Below are 16,485 nucleotides of genomic sequence, written 5' to 3' on the forward strand. Positions count from 1 at the left end.
GCAGCCCTTGTCCTTCTAGGTGGTAGAGGTCGCGGGTTTGGGAGTTGCTGTCGAAGAAGCTGTGGCGAGTTGCTGTAGTGCATCTTATAGACGGTACATACTGCAGCCAGGGGGCGCCGGTGGTGGAGGGAGTGAATGTTGAAGGTCCCCATGGAGTGTGTGAAATATGCATAGTTGGAGCAGTTGAAATAGAATGAGGTTCAAACAGGGGTCTTGCACTCAGCAATCGCAACATTCCTACATAGCTTGGATTAAACTAATATAAGATTTAGCCAAGATAATGACATCAGAATATTAAATTCTAAAGTTAGACTAGGTACTGCAAAATAACTGATGCATACAGTAGGTTTAACACATTGCCTTTGTTTTCCCAGGTCACGGGCCATTTTCGCACGTGTTTGATAATCAATTTATCCCTCATTTTCAAAAAGGGAACAAATGGAAGGTAATTGCTACCTGTAGAGTCTGAGAAATGTCAAGCGTTAGCCGGGCATCATTATCATATTAACAGGGGAAAATCTTCGAGGAATTTCAATGGGAATTAGATCTCTGCTGCCTGTATCCTAATTCGCACCAAGCCCCGCTTTCCCCATTATCCCTGTGCTCGCCGACCTACATTGTCTCTCAGTCCAGCAACGCCTCAATTTTAAAATTCTCATCCTTCTGTTCAAGACCTTCCATGGCCTCGTCCTTCCCTATCTCTGTAACTTTCTCCAGCCCTACAACCCTCCAAGATCTCTGTGCTCCTCCAATTCTAGTCTCCTGCGCATCCCTGATTTCCTTCGCTCCACCATTGGTGGTTGTGGCTTCAGCTGCCTAGGCCCTAAGCTCTGGAATTCCCTCCCTATAACTCTCTGCTTCTCTACCTCCTCCTCCTTTAAGTCACTCCTTACAACCAACTCTTTGATCAAATGTGGCTCGGTAAAGCGCCTTGGGACATTCTACTACATTAAACGTGCATTATAATTGCAAGTTGTTGTTGTGTGATTTGAAAGGGCTTGATACTGATACTAGGTGCAAGAAGTAGGAAAACATTGCAATCCTGAGCACAAGTTGGCTTTCAACTCACGTCAACATTTTAACAAAACCTTCCACCGTTTCCCCATACCATGAAATCCTTATATAGCAGGAGACTCTCCACCTCTCAAGATCCCCACAGTACTGTTGTGTCCATCCCAATTCTTTAGTGGAGTGGTGCAAGATTCCTGCTGTGACAGTCGTGGCTCAGTGGGTAGCGCTCTCTGCCTCTGAGGCAAAAGGCTGTGGAATCAAGTCCCACTCCAGCGACTTGAGCACAAAAATCTAGGCTGACACTCCAGTGCAATACTGAGGGTGCACTGTACTGTCGTCTTTTGGATGAGACGTGAAACCGAGGCTGCGTCTGCTCTCTCAGGTGGATGTAAAAGATCCTAAGGCACTATTTCGCAGAAGAGCAGGCAAGTCCTGGCCAATATTTATCCCTCAACCAACGTCACTAAAAAAACAAATTAGCTGGTGATTATCACATTGCTGTTTGTGGGAGCTTGCTCTGCGCAAATTGGCTGCCGTGTTTACTACATTACAAAAGTGATTATACTTCAAAAAGTAATTAATTGGCTGTAAAGCACTTTCAAGGACGTCCTGTGGTGGTGAAGAGCATTATAGAAATGCGTCAGTTTTCCTTCTTACTATCTTTTGTTTTCTTTGTTTTTTTTGTCTTTTCTTTCTTTCCTCAAACACCCATTTTATTTGACTGTTTTTCCTGCCCTACCAGCCTTGCGAATTTTGTCCTTTTCCTGCTGGGTTTCTACTTCTTTTCTCCTGATTAAGCTCCGTGAGATACGGATATTACCCGAGGTCATTACTCCCAAGTAAGTTGACTCCAAGGGGAGTCAGAGCATGAACGTTATGCAGGGATTCAGACAAGGCCAGCGGTAGCTGAGACTCTTACCTGAAAGTGGGGATTCAGTGTCGAGTAAATATGTGTGCCCTGGGGCTTGGGTATGTGACAGTGTTGAATTAATTTGTTACTCATCTGCATGGAATGATGACCCAATCTTTCTTCCCTGTATTGTAATTGAATGTAGCACGAGAATGCTTCATTGGATATGTTTGATCACTTGATCAACTCCAATGGGCTGTGGGATGAACTGAAGAAGCATGGCCTAGTGTTACCACAGGATGTTGTCTTTATCAAGGAGCTGATCAAAAGCCCAACGTGTAATGGAGAGGTAAGTCATACATTCAGCCAAGGAAAATGGATGGTTGTGAGAGCTAGCTGGTTTTAAAACTAGAAATTATAACCCACACGATGGTTGTTTTTGTTTCGTACATCCAATGATGATGCCATAGGCTCATTTAAAAATAGAACTGGAGAGGCTTAGATAATGAATGTAATTCTTGGGTGGATCTGAGCCATACAGAATCAGGAGGCCGAATGTTCTACCCTTATTCTGTGCTGAGTTAGTGAATCAGTGATGAAGGGGTATGGTAGTGTAGTAGTTATATTACTGGGCCAGTAATCCAGAGAACTGTGAGTTCAAATCCCACCATAGCACTCTGAGAATTTGAATTTAAATCAATAAAAAATCTAGAAATAAAAGTCTGGTAAGAGAAAAAGTCCCCAGGAAGTTATCTGAATGTCATAAAAACCCAACTGGTTCATTAGTATCCTTTAGGGAAGGAAACCTACCGCTCTTACCCGGTCTGGCCTATATGTGACTCCAGTCCCACACCAATGTGGTTGATTCATAACTGCCCTCTGATGTGGCCTACCAAGCTAATCAAACCCACTCTCACTGCAGTGAATCAAGATGGTGGCCCATTTCCACATTCTCAGGACATCTCGGGATGGCTTTGCCAGTGACATCCCAAGAATGAACGTAAAAAACAAAAACATTAGAGGCTGATACAATTGGCTACTGCATCTCTGAGCTCGGAAGGGGAAAGATTAGCCTGATTGCAGCTCCTGTTTGCTATCCTGTGACGCTTGGTTAAAAGTATGTGTGTGTGACGTTGGGTGAAGACAAGAAAAGGTTTTGCTCTGATGTCTTCCATGGTTGAATAGTCCGCTGGTGCTTGTTGTCAAGGCTTATGTGAAGGTTGGTTACTTGGGCGAAATGCCAGTGCCTGGGGTCCGTGCCCCAACAGTATCTCCAGAGTTAGCAGAGGGGGTGTAGGGGAGGAAAGTGGTAACATTGGAGGACAGAAGTGCTGGTGGTTGGTTTATGCGGGAGAAATGGACCAGGTGTTAACCATCTGTTGGATGTAGTGCCATGCCGCATTCTGACCCAGCATGGTATGGTAGAGCTCAGCCTACTGGACCAGTTATCGCATTTCAGCTCCACTTGTACATTGTGTGGAAAGTGGGGGAGATGAGAAAAAAGAGAACAAGTGACAGTTCTCAATATTCACTGTCCTGTGAGCTGCTTTTTATAGCTAACTCTGAAATCTTGTCTTTTCAGTGGCCCTACAAAGGCCGGCCTAAAGAGAAGGGCTTTCTGTATGACATCGTTGCCAATAAGACAAATGGGATTGATGTTGATAAGTGGGATTACTTTACCAGGTAAGCCTACCTTTGGTCTATAGATCTCATTGATCAATTGGTGATGAACATTCTTTAATCCATGTCTCTTCTGAGTGGGACCTCATCAGGTACATTATAAAGTTAATTTAAAGCAAGTGTGGCAGTTTCTGGACAGTAGCACTCTGTGTTTAAGGTGCATCTGAAGATGCTGACTCTCACTGAGGTGCGGTTCCACACCCACTGGTACTCCTTTGGTGTCTCTGTCAAGTAGCGATTCTGCATGTGTGAATGTTGGCGGGCTATTCGACCACACGGGGCATCACAGCTCAGCTTGACGCTGAACTCATTGGCTGTGTATATCTGCACTTCCCAGCTGCTGGAGAGCCAGGAAGGGGGAACCTTGCCTCAACTGCTGGCTTGGCTGTGATGAGCTGATTGAGCATGACTTGGTAATCCAACCTGTGACTATCTAGTCTGTCTGGCTGAGGACTACACAAGACTGCTGGGATAACTTAAATATATTTGAATCTTGTTTAGCATCTTTTCCCACTGCTCAGCACAATAATACCAAGGTTGAAAGAGTTAAATTATGAGCACAGGTTGCGTAAACATGGTTTGTAGTCCTTTGAGTTTAGAAGGTTGAGGGGTGATCTAATCAAGGTGTTCAAAATGACAAAGTGATTTAATATGATAGATACAGAAAAACAAATTCCTCTGGTGGGGAAATTCAGAACAAGGTGGCATAATAAAATTAGAGCTAGGCCATTTAGCAGTGAAGTCCAGAAGCACTTTTTCCCACTGGGGAGTTTGCTTACAATGTAAAGTACAAGCCCATTGACTGATCTCTTCATTTGGGGATCTATTGGTGACTATTCAGCAGAACGTGTCGTCACTTTAATCAGGGATGATGTGAAAGCTGGGAGTGATGATGTCTTGTCTTCTTTCTGAAGGGACAGCTACCACTTGGGAATGAAGAACAACTTTGACTCTGCACGTCTCCTCAAGTTTGCTCGAGTTTGTAAAGTTGGTGAAGTGATGCACATTTGCTTTCGGGATAAGGTGACATATGTTGTGAGATGGAATGAAGTCTTGTTTAGTTTGTGGATTTTTCTGGTTGATTTTCTCCACCTTAGCTCAGGCCCACTAAAGCTGATTATAGCACCTCTATTGACATCAGCTAACTCTACACTAGCTCCCAATTATTTACCTCCCCCGCTACCTACCTCTGGGAACCTCTTTGAAGGCAAGACCCATCATAGACGTTACGGCATAAGGAACTGTGGCCAGAATCAGTGAGCTACAACTTCACGGCATGTTGCATTTAAAAAAAATATTCATTCTCGGGATGTGGCCGTTGCTGACAAGGCCAGCATTTATTGCCCATCACTAGTTGCCCTTGAGAATGTAGAGGTGAGCCACTTTCTTGAACTGCTGCAGTCCGTGTGGTGAAGGTTCTGCCATAGTGCTGTTAGCCTGGGAGATCCAGGGCTTTGACCGAGCGATGATGAAGGAATGTTGATAAACTTGGGCATTCCAGCCTTGAATGGAGGAGTCCAGGAGGTGATCTTTTATAGGTCTGTTTGATCGTACATGGTATGGAAAAGCTAAATGCAGAAAATACTTTATAATTAAATTGCAAAAGGCCACAAATTCTAACTAGTCATTTAGGACTGATGTCAGGCGGTTGTTATTGGCCAACACATGGAATGGACTCCTGGATAGACTAGTAGTGGTGAAAACCCTAGAATCATTGAAGGAGCGATTGTGGCATTGGGGGTGGGTAGCGGGGGTACTTTAACATCCTTCTGGATGGCTTCCACCTCTGTAATTACCTTGTGCCCCAATTATAACTGAATTACTTGTTGCTAAGTTCTGTTCCATGATATCTGTCCAACAATGTTGTTTCTGATGCAGTGTGATTGACAAGGGAGTATTCTACTTTTCTGTCTTTCCTTGCAGGAGGTTGGTAACTTGTACGACATGTTTAACACACGGTACATTTTGCATTGGAGAGCCTATCAGCATAGAGTGGTCAAAATTGTGGAGCTCATGTGAGTACTGCTGCAATGAAGCTGTGCCTCTCTGGGACCTGTTTCTTTTATCTATTTTCTCTTTTATTTCTCTCACTCTACCTCAAATGTTCTTCTTTTCTCCTGAAAGTACTGACTCGTGCTGAAGTACAGGTCCCCACTTTCCATAGTCCGCTAGCGCCTTAAACCCAAATGTGTCCCCAAGACGGTGAGTGCCAGCAGCCGATTGATCCCCACAAGAGTCATCAAAGTCAAGTCCATCTGGTCCTCACCTGATGGAAACGTATTTACTTTGCGGCATCAGTCAGTTGGCTGGTGATCAAGAGAGGGAACCCTGGCTGATTTTCTTTAATCTTCCCCCTCCTTATGCCTAAGGATGTTGAGGTCAATCGCAGACCATTGCTGTGCAAACCCGGTACGGACCAGCGATTGACCCTGAGCCTCAGTCTGACTCCAGGTGGCGAGGAATTTACCCGCTGAGCCATTGGAATCCTGTGCAAACAATTTAAAGGTCCTCTTGTTTGGAAAACATTGCTGACACGTTTCTGAAAACGTTTAATCCATCAGGATCAAAGAGGCACTGGTGCTAGCGGATCCATACATCGAGATAATCGGTACAGGTGAGAAGATTTATAAAATGTCCACAGCAATTGAAGACATGGTGGCTTATACCAAACTCACAGGTGAGCATTGTTGCGTGATTCAGTCAGATCTAAAGCTGTTCTTTGAATGCCAGAATCTGACAACAAAAATGGAAGCCCATCGTGCCAATGCCAGCTCTGTGAATATATTAGACTCACTTCCCTGCACTTTCTTCACAGCTCTGCACATTTTTCCTTTTCAAGTACATATCCAATTTCGTTTTCAAAGTAACTACTGAATCTGCTTCCAGCGCCCTTTCAGGCAGTTCACAACAACGCAGTAGTAAAAATAAATCTCCTCATCTCTATCCTGGTTCTTTTGCCAATTATCTTAAAATCTGTTTCCTCTGGCTACCGACCCTCCTGCCACTGGAAACAGTTTCTCCTTATTTACTCTATCAAAACCACTCATAATTTTGAAGACCTCTATTAAATCTCTTCCTTAACCGCTTCTGCTCTCAGGAGAAAAATCCAAACTTCTGCAGTCTCTCCACATAACTAAAGTCCCTCATCCCTGCTACAATTCCAGTAAATCTCCTCTGCACCTCTCAAAGTCCTTCACTTCCTTCTTGAAGTGTGGTGCGCAGTATTGGACACGCTGCTCCAATGGTGGCCTAAATAATTAATGTTAAGCATAACTGCCTTGTTTCTTATTTCTCTCGAATTATTTCTGTGGAAATCATTCCTTCTGGGAAATCTGGCTGCAGCAAAGTCAGGGGAAGAGAGAAACTCTGAACTAATGGAGAGTGTCAGCAAACATTGCCGATTTCTTCTTTGGTTCCCAAAGACTACATTATTATGAAAATCCCTGGGCTTTTTTTGATATAAATATTACTGTTTTTTTGATGGGAAGAAGACGAAACAATGCTTTTAGTTGACTGGAGCATGGTTTGTGATTTTTCCAGACAATATCCTTCAACAGATTCTGAATTCATCCAAACCTCAACTGCAAGAGGCACAGAAAATCCTGAACAATATCTTGCATCGCAAGCTGTACAAATTCATTGGGCAGATTCGGCCTGAAGCAGAGGCAATAATTCAACCGGTAAATATTACATAGTATTCTACAGTATAGCACACAAACTGGTCCTTCGGCCCAACTAGTCTATGCTGGTGTTTGCACTCCACACGGTCTCCTCCTACTCTAATTACATGGCCCCACCTGGGGTTCCCAACCCTCCTGCTTTGGGCGGGATTTACCGAAATGGGTGATTGGTCTCCCGAGTGCTGTAGTTGGCAGCTCAGGAGAATCAGTCCTTGTATGTGCTGTAGTTTTTATTTAAACATGACCTATCCTTAAATCTTTCTATTCTTTCTTTGATTTATAAATGATGTTATTCATCTCACTATAAAACAAAAAGTCAAATATTTTATTCAGGGCTTGGTGATATTGACACTCAACTAAGGTCAATGCAATGATGTTTGCAAACCATGGGAAAATGTCACCTGATCAAATGTCATGTGATTAAGCAGTGTGAGTGGTGTCACATGACTGAATGTCATGTGATCAAATGTTACTTGATTTCCAGGAAAATTTCCAGGAATATGTCAAACTAGAGTTGACAACCCTCATCTATTCCCTTCTCCATCATGAATGTGTCAAGTCTCCCATTTAAATGCCTTAGGGCTGTTAGCTTCAAACACGCCACGTGGCAGCAAATTCCACATTCTCATCACTCTCTGGTAAAGAGGTTCTTTTAAATTCTTTATTTAATCTGTTAGTAGCTATCTTATACTTGCACCGATCCACAATTGGAAGTAGTTTCTCCACATCCATCCTATCGAATCCCTTCATCATTTTAAAGACCTCTATCAGGTTTCCTCTTGGTCTTTTCCAGAGAAAGGATCCCTAGGTTTCAATTCTCATTGGGCAGGAGATTCTGCCATTTTTTTTGTAGTGAAATCCTACTGGAAGAGTATTTACCATTGTACCCTCCCAGCTCCATGCTATGTACTAGTTTGTGCACTAGGTGGACAGTGGTGTTGCTTTCAGATATCTAGGCACCTCTGTAATGCACCTTGGTGACGTTACCCATAAACATGGGGCCAGTTTCCACATGCTTCCTGATGATGCCCAACACCTCTCCTCCCTTGACTCCATCACTGCTGTACTGTCCAAATGCTTTTCTGACATCAAGTTGTGAATAAGCCAGAACTTTCTGTCTAGCTCATCATCAGCATGATTGAAGAAACCCTGCTTGGCTTGTGCCAGAAACTGGGCACCATGACCACTTGCTTTCATCTTTGGAACATTTGCTGCTCATGTTCCTACCTCATTCCCACTGCTGCTAAACCCTTGTCCATACCTTTCTCACCCAGCTTGATTTCTACAACACTGTCCTTGCTGACCTCGTGATCTTATCATTACCTCCTAATGTAGTGCCCCTGCACTTTACTACAAACTCACACGAGATATGGATACATTAGACACGGTCACTCTGTGACCTTCACCTTTATTGCCAGGACCAAGGAGTGCTAACCCTGGGTGGGACCTCCCCTTTTATACCTGGAAACCCAGGTGAGGAGTGTCTCCTGCAAGTTCATCCCCTGTGGTCAGGGTGTGCATTTCTAGGGTACAGGTACAGTGTACATGAGTTACAGTTACATGACTATGTCATTGCAAGATGGTTAAATACATGACATCACCTCCCCCCTTAAGTCCTTTTGTTTCAGAGGTTAAGTCTGTCAGGTGGTCGACGCTCTCTCGTGGAGCGCCGCAGTTGTGGCTCTGGTGGCTGAGCCTCGGCATGCATCTCTGTCACTTGAGGTGATTCCGGCCTGTCCGAGCTGGCCACAGAGACTGTGCATGCTGAGGACTGTCCTTGTTGCTCGTCCGCTGGCAGTGGTGTGGGTGACATCTCATGCTCTTCTTCAGGTTCCTCCGTGTCTATGCTGAACCTTTTCTTTACTTGGTCCAAGTGTTTGCGGCCTATCTGCCCATTGTTTAGTCGGACCACCGTGACTCTATTTCCTTCTTTGCCAATTACGGTGCCCTCAAGCCACTTGGGTCCCAAAGCATGGTTAAGAACAAATATCGGGTCATCTATTTCTATACACCTCCCCCTTGAGTTTCGATCATGGAGCTCGGTTTGGGACTGGCGCTTGCCCTTAACAATGTCTGCCAGGGCTGGGTGAATGAGGGACAGCTGCGTCTTGAGCATGCATTTCATGAGGAGTTCCACTGGCGGGACTCCCGTGAGCGAGTGCGGGCGGGACCTGTAGGCCAGCAGGAGGCGCGTTAGGCGGTACTGAAGGGAGGGTCCTTGGATGCGTAGCATGCCCTGTTTTATGACTTGGACCGCACGTTCCGCCTGGCCATTGGAAGCCGGCTTGAATGGCACTGCCCGGACGTGCTGGATACCATTGCCCGACATAAACTCCTGGAATTCATGGCTGGTGAAACACGGGCCATTGTCGCTGACCACGATGTCCGGCAAGCCATGGGTCGCGAAAACCGTACGCAGACTCTCCACGGTGATGGATGTCATGCACGAGTTCAATATGATGCACTCGATCCACTTCAAGTAAGCATCGACAACGATCAGGAACATTTTCCCCATGAACGGGCCAGCGTAGTCTACGTGAATACGTGACCATGGCCTGGTGGGCCACGGACTGAGTGGGGCCTCCCTGGGGGCATTGCCCAGCTGGGCACACGTCGTGCACCTGCGAACCCAGTGTTCCAGGTCTGAGTCAATCCCCGGCCACCATACATGTGACCGGGCAATAGCCTTCATTAACACGATGCCAGGGTGTTCGCTGTGGAGTTCCCTGATGAACGTTGCCCTTCATTTCTGGGGCATGACTACCCAGCTGCCCCATAGCAGGCAGTCGGCTTGGATGGAGAGCTCATCCATCCGTCTCTGAAACGGCCTGACTTCCTCGGGGCACGCCCTGTGTGCGGGCGCCCAATCCCCAGTCAGGATACATTTCTTTATCATGGATAGGAGGGGGTCCCTGTTGGTTCAGAGTTTGATCTGGCAGGCTGTGATGGGGGAGCCGCAGTGTCAAAAGCCTCAACGGCCATGACCATCTTGGCGCTCTGCTCCGACGCCCCCTCGGAGGCCAGTGGGAGCCTGCTGAGCAAGTCAGCGCATTTTTCTGTGGCTGGATGGTGCCGTAAGGTGTAGTCATATGCAGCCAGCGTGTCAGAAACTTGGATTCTTCAGCCAGTTCCTGAGTCATGTAGGCCGAAGCGAGGTCCAACTTCGTGAACAGCCCTAAATGCCTGCCAGCGTGGCAAAAAGGTCTTCCGCTCTCGGAAGCGGGTATTGGTCTTGCAGCGATACTCGGTTGATGGTGGCTTTGTAGTTGCCACAAATCCTAACCGAGCCATCTGCTTTGAGGACGGGAATGATGGGACTTACCCAGTCGTTGAATTCAACAGCCGAAATTATGCCCTCTCTGAGCAGCCTGTCCAGTTCACATTCAAATTTCTCACGCATCACGTACGGCACCGCTCTGGCTTTGTGGTGCACTGGTCTGGCGTCCGGAGTGATGCGTATCACTACTTCAGTGCCCTTGAACGTTCCGACACCAGGTTGAAACAATGACCCGAACTTTTGCAGGACCTGTGAGCATGAACTTCGCTCCACGGATGAAATGGCGTGCACATCCCCCCATTTCCAATTCATCTCAGCTAGCCAACTCCTCCCCAAAAGCGCGGGGCCATTTCCCAGAACGGTCCTGTAATCCATTATGTGTTACCATCAAGTTTGCATTGCCCAGCACTGGGATGATATCTTTGGTGTATGTCCGTAGCTGCGTCTCAATGCGTTTCAGTTTGGGCCTGCTAGCTCTGTGTGGCCATAGTCTCTCAAATTGTTGGGCGCTCATGAGTGACTGGCTAGCTCCCGTATCCTGCTCCATGTGCTCCGGGTTGCCATTCAGTAAGACTTTCATCATCATGGGTGGCGTTTTAGTGTATGAGCTATGGACGTCAACCACATGAACCCGCTGAACTTCAGCATCTATGGCTTTACCCCAGGTTTCATCCTGCGTTGCAGACCCCTTGTCTGGTTCCTCTGTCTCGCAGATTAGCCTCGCTACTGCCTTTTTGCACATCCTGGCCAAATGTCCACTGACATTACAAATCCTACAGGTATATTGCTAGAACCTGCCGCTTTTCACAGTGTGTCTACCCCCGCACCTCCAGCATGAGCTGAGATTGAGATTGCTGTTAACAAAAGGACTATTACCAGGCATTCCTCTCTGATTGCCCATTTGGCTGTTTCTAAACACTCTGATGGTGGGTGTTAATGGTCCCATCGCGGGACGCATTGTTCCTTGAGATGGCGTGAATTGCTGATCCCCTTTCCATTGTTCTTGTTGCAGGCCCACCCTAGAGCCCATTGCTGCCTGGGCGGTTTGGAAATGCCCTTGCCTGCCTGCGGGGTCCCGAGCTGCGTTCACCATGTTAACTCCCTGGTCCGTCGCCACCTTTGGACCAGAGCTGCGTGTGTAAATTAGCTTGGTCTCCTCTTCCCCTGCCATAATGGTCTGAGCTATCAACGCCGCCCCTTCTAAAGTCAAGTCTTTAGTCTTTATGAGCTTCCTGAAAATGCCGGCATGATTAATACCCTCGATGAAAAAGTCCCTTAACATCTCCCCCCTGCAGGCATTGGAGAACTTACAGAGACTGGCCAAGCGCCGCAGTTCTGCCACGAAATCCGAGACATTTTGTCCCTCCTGATGCCGGTGAGAGTAGAACCAGTGCCGGGCTGTGTGTACGCTATTCGCCGGCTTGAGATACTCACTGATCAGCTGGCTGAGCTCTCAAAGGACTTGTCCGCCGGCTTTTGGGGAGCGAGCAGGTCTTTCATCAGCCCATATGTCTGTGGTCTGCAGCTAGTCAATAAATGCGCCCTCCACTTGTCAGCCTCTGTCTCTTCCAGCCAGTCCTTTGTGACAAAGCTCTGCTGGAGTCTTTCCACGAAGTCGTCCCAGTCCTCACCCACACAGTAACGTTCCTCTGCGCCACCGGTGGTCATCCTTGTGGTTCGGTGATTCCCGTTTCTCGTCGCCAAATGTAGTGTCCCTGCCCCTTACTACAAACTCACACGAGGCATAGATACATCAGACACGGTCACTCTGTGACCTTCACCTTTATTGCCAGGACTAAGGAGTGCTGACCCTGGGTGGGACCTCCCCTTTTATATCTGGAAATCCAGGTGAGGAGTGTCTCCTGCAAGTTCACCCCCTGTGGTCAGGGTGTGCATTTCTAGGGTATAAGTACAGTGTACATGAGTTACAGTTACATGACTATGTCATTGCAAGATGGTTAAATACATGACACCTAACTTGTCTGCAGTTTTGCTGCTCGATTCCTATTCTGTGCTAATTCTGCAGCCCCATCCTGTTTGCTCTTCACCTCCCCTCCCCGCCCCCCTACCACCACTAAATTCTTGTTTCCTTTTTCAAATATATGTATTCTAACTCGTACCCAGTCCCGTTCACCCATCGCCCCTATTCACTGACCTACATTGGCTCCCTTTCCAGCAATGCTTCAAAATTACATTCTCATCCTTGTTTTAAAATCGCTTCATGGCTTCGCCCCTCCCCATCTCCTCCAGCCCCACAACCCTCCGAGATCTCTGCGCTCCTCTAATTCTGGCCTCTCGCGCATCCCCAATTTCATTCGCTGCACCATTGCTGGTCGTGCCGTCAGCTGCCTGGGCACTAAGCTCCGGAATTCCCTTCCTAAACCTCTCCCCCTCTATATCTTTCCTCCTTTAGGACGATCCTTAAAACCTACCTCTTTGACCAAGTTTTGGCCATCTGTCCTAATGACTCCTTATGTGGCTCAGTGTCACTTTGTGTCTGATAACCCTTCTGTGAAGTGCCTTTGGATGTTTTACTACGTTAAAGGCGCTATATAAATGCAAGTTGTTGTTATACCGCTCAGGTAGCCCATGGATGAATTTGCTGAGCTGTTGGGAAGCCCTGGAAAAGCTTTTGCAACGTGACCTTTTAATATATATTTTTTTTGCTGTCAATTGTGGTGGATGTTTATTTGTAAATTGAGTTTATTTTTGTATAAATCCAATTTTAGGACAAACCCATCACAATATGCTTTATGTTTCAGGAAGATTTCGACAAGCTGGCTGGCAAGGTGGCCGCTGTTGAGCCATCATCGTCTGTAGATGTCAAATTCACTGCAAACGATTTCATAGTAAATGTAAGTAATGGATGGTTAAGGATGAGCAAGAGAATTCTCCCCCCAACTGGCTACTGTATGAGGGCACTGATTCTACACAGTGGGTACATCCCTGATGAGCTATGGGTCAAATCCTGGTCTCTACTGATTTTAGCCCATGAAGTAACTGAAGCACCGTGATTAACTTCTGTACGTCTACGCTTGGGAGGGTGAAAATCCGCTCGTGTTCTCTCTTCTGGCTCATCGATCTCTGCTGGGTAGCGTGTGTATGTGGGCATTGGCTGAGGAGAGGTTTAGCTTGTTTGTGAGGTGCAGCGAAGTGATGTCATGTATGTAGAGCATGTATACTAACTGTATAGTCACATAAGGTGTGCCACCAGAGGGCACTGCGGTGGGAGACCTGAGGGTCACAATAAATACATATTAAAACCACATTTTTATTATGGCCATGGTGAAAATCTGGTTGGATTAAATTGTGTGAAAAATCTTTAGTTCTCGACATGAGGCAATCACATATATTGGTAATTAAAAAATAAAATTTTGGACCAATTTCAAGAATGTGTGACCAGGGGAGAAAAAGGGAGGGACTGCTATTATGCATGGAGTACAGAATGATTGTAATGAATGCTATTGGTATGCATGCTGTTGCACGGCACGGCCCTGGACAACGTGGACCACTTCCCATATCTCGGGAGCCTCTTATCAACAAGAGCAGACATTGACAATGAGATTCAACACCGCCTCCAGTGCGCCAGTGCAGCCTTCGGCCACCTAAGGAAACGAGTGTTTGAAGACCAGGCCTTCAAATCTGCCACCAAGCTCATGGTCTACAGGGCTGTCGTAATACCAGCCCTCCTGTATGGCTTACAGACATGGACTATGTACAGTCGACACCTCAAGTCGCTGAAGAAATACCATCAACGATGTCTCCACAAGATCCTGCAAATCCCCTGGGAGGACAGACGCACCAATGTTAACATCCTCGACCAGGCTAACATCCCCAGCATTGAAACACTGACCACACTTGATCAGTTCCAGACATGAGACTCCGAAAGCAAGCACTCTACATGGAACTCCTTCTCGGCACACTAGCCAAAGGTGGGCAGAGGAAACGTTACAAGCACACCCTCAAAGCCTTCTTGATAAAGTGCAACATCCCCACTGACACCTAGGAGTCCCTGGCTAAAGACCACCCTAAGTGGAGGAAGTGCATCCGGGAGAGTACTGAGCACCTCGAGTCTCATCGCCGAGAGCATGCAGAAATCAAGCGCAGGCAGCGGAATGGGTGTGCGGTAAACCAGTCCCACCCACCCTTTCCCACAACGACTATATGTCCCACCTGTGACAGGGACTGTGGCTCTTGTATTGGATTATTCAACCACCTAAGAATTCATTTTTCGAGTGGATACAAGTCTTCCTCGATTCCGAGGGGCTGCCTATGATAATGATGATGACGTTGCTTTACATGGATTCACAAAGCAGAGATCATGCACAACTAATAAAGCAAATATGTGTAACCAATAAAGCACATACATGAGTCCAACAGACAGACAGTTAGATACATTTCTGAATAAAAAGAGGGACAAGGTGAGAAGATGGATTTGAGCTCAACCTAAAGGCCATATATATCCTTTTCCTGTTCCTAAAATGTTTTGTTTTTAAATCCACGTTCATTTGTACCATTTCCCTGTGTGATGTCTCAAACCCATGCCCCTCTAGATCGCTCAAAATACTTTCTGTTTTTCCTGCTTGTATTAAACTTAACTGGTCTATAGATTTCAGGTATGTCTCCAGAGTTGTTTTTAAATACCTGTAGCACAGTTCTGTTTTCCATATTCTAATCGAGAATCTCCCCAGAATATAGTAAATTTTTTTAATTTAAGCTTTCCTAATTTTGATGCCCACATCCTCTTAAAGTGCCTCCGTATTACTGCACTGGTTTGTGACAGAGAAGTGGTGAGAGATCGTGCGGCAGTGCGACAGATAAGGGTACGGGGCCCCGAAGAGCCGAGGGCCCAGGGGCAGCACGGGCCAGCCCACACTGCGATATGTGTGCACACTAGGTCCATGCAGCAGAGCAGGTCTCCAGTCGTCCTGGTTAAGCCTTGTGTTACGTCTTATGAATGACTCCACGAGGTCTAGTATTGTACTTGAGCTGTTGTGACCTTAGTCCCATTTATTGTAACTCCAGAGTGAGGCACAAGTATGGTGGGCAGCCTTTTATACTGGGCCCTGCACACCTATGCAGGTGACCCTCAAATCTCCTATTGCAGTGCCCTCTAGTGGCACACCTTATGTGACTATACATTTAGTATACATGGTCTACATACATGACATCACTTCCCCCCAAGTCTTTAATGCAAATTGACTCGTACATTGCTGGTGACCTGGGCTTTGCTCTTCCTGGTTGATCATTTGAGGGTTGCTTCTAGCTTGCGTGGGTTGGTAGTGAGATTTGTTGCCAGTGGAGGTCCCTGTGGTTTCTGGTTGTGAGTCCATAACTACTCCATTCTCCCCCCCCCCACACAGAGATCATGCTAATGGCCCGTTACAGGCAAGTTGCATTCAAGTTCATCACATGGGTTTTACATTTACATCTTGGTACATTTGTTGGGTGGATTACAATTGCGTTTCTATTTGTGTGGTACATTTACATGATCATTACAGGTATATCGGTACAGGTACACAAGGACAGTCTAGTTCCAGCACGGCCGGATGAGATCCGGGTCGTCTGGTGGCGGTGCAGTACCCCATGCTAGTGGGTCTGTGGGCGAGGTGAGCTCATTTTGATCGAGTTGCCAGAGCTCAGGGCTCTTGCCGTTACTCCTAGTGTCGGGCAGACCCAAAGACAGCTGATGTGTCTGTGACCTCCCTGTCCTTTTCGTTTGCACAGAGTCGCTGCTGCTCCCTGGGAAGCGGTCTGAGCGAGTGAGCATTTCGTGTAAGTGACGGTGGGGCTGCCTCGTCTTGTCTAGCAGTTCGCAGGGGACTGCTGACTCGCTTTCCTTGAGAGCACCGTTGTGAGCACTCTCTAGTTTGGGGTCCTGGCTGGTCCAGGCCCCGCTCGGAGGAGCCGTTGTGGTGACCCTTCGCTCTTGGGCATTGCCGTGGTGGCGAGAGGGTTTGTGGGCTGCGCCTTTTCCACCCAGGTGG

General features: G+C 46.8%; 1 protein-coding gene across 1 annotated transcript in view; it reads left to right on the top strand.

The window, feature by feature from the left end:
• LOC139276904 (deoxynucleoside triphosphate triphosphohydrolase SAMHD1-like) overlaps positions 1–16,485 on the top strand; it is a 63,049-nt gene that overhangs the window by 39,274 nt on the left and 7,290 nt on the right. Inside the window, exons 6-13 of the mRNA XM_070894899.1 lie at positions 375–445; positions 2,067–2,210; positions 3,444–3,544; positions 4,456–4,564; positions 5,465–5,556; positions 6,103–6,218; positions 7,082–7,221; positions 13,261–13,353. Coding sequence (XP_070751000.1) covers positions 375–445; positions 2,067–2,210; positions 3,444–3,544; positions 4,456–4,564; positions 5,465–5,556; positions 6,103–6,218; positions 7,082–7,221; positions 13,261–13,353 — 866 coding nt within the window. The remainder of the gene's footprint in view (positions 1–374; positions 446–2,066; positions 2,211–3,443; positions 3,545–4,455; positions 4,565–5,464; positions 5,557–6,102; positions 6,219–7,081; positions 7,222–13,260; positions 13,354–16,485) is intronic.

Source organism: Pristiophorus japonicus, chromosome 12, assembly GCF_044704955.1.
Source record: "Pristiophorus japonicus isolate sPriJap1 chromosome 12, sPriJap1.hap1, whole genome shotgun sequence".
Lineage (NCBI taxonomy): Eukaryota > Metazoa > Chordata > Chondrichthyes > Pristiophoridae > Pristiophorus > Pristiophorus japonicus.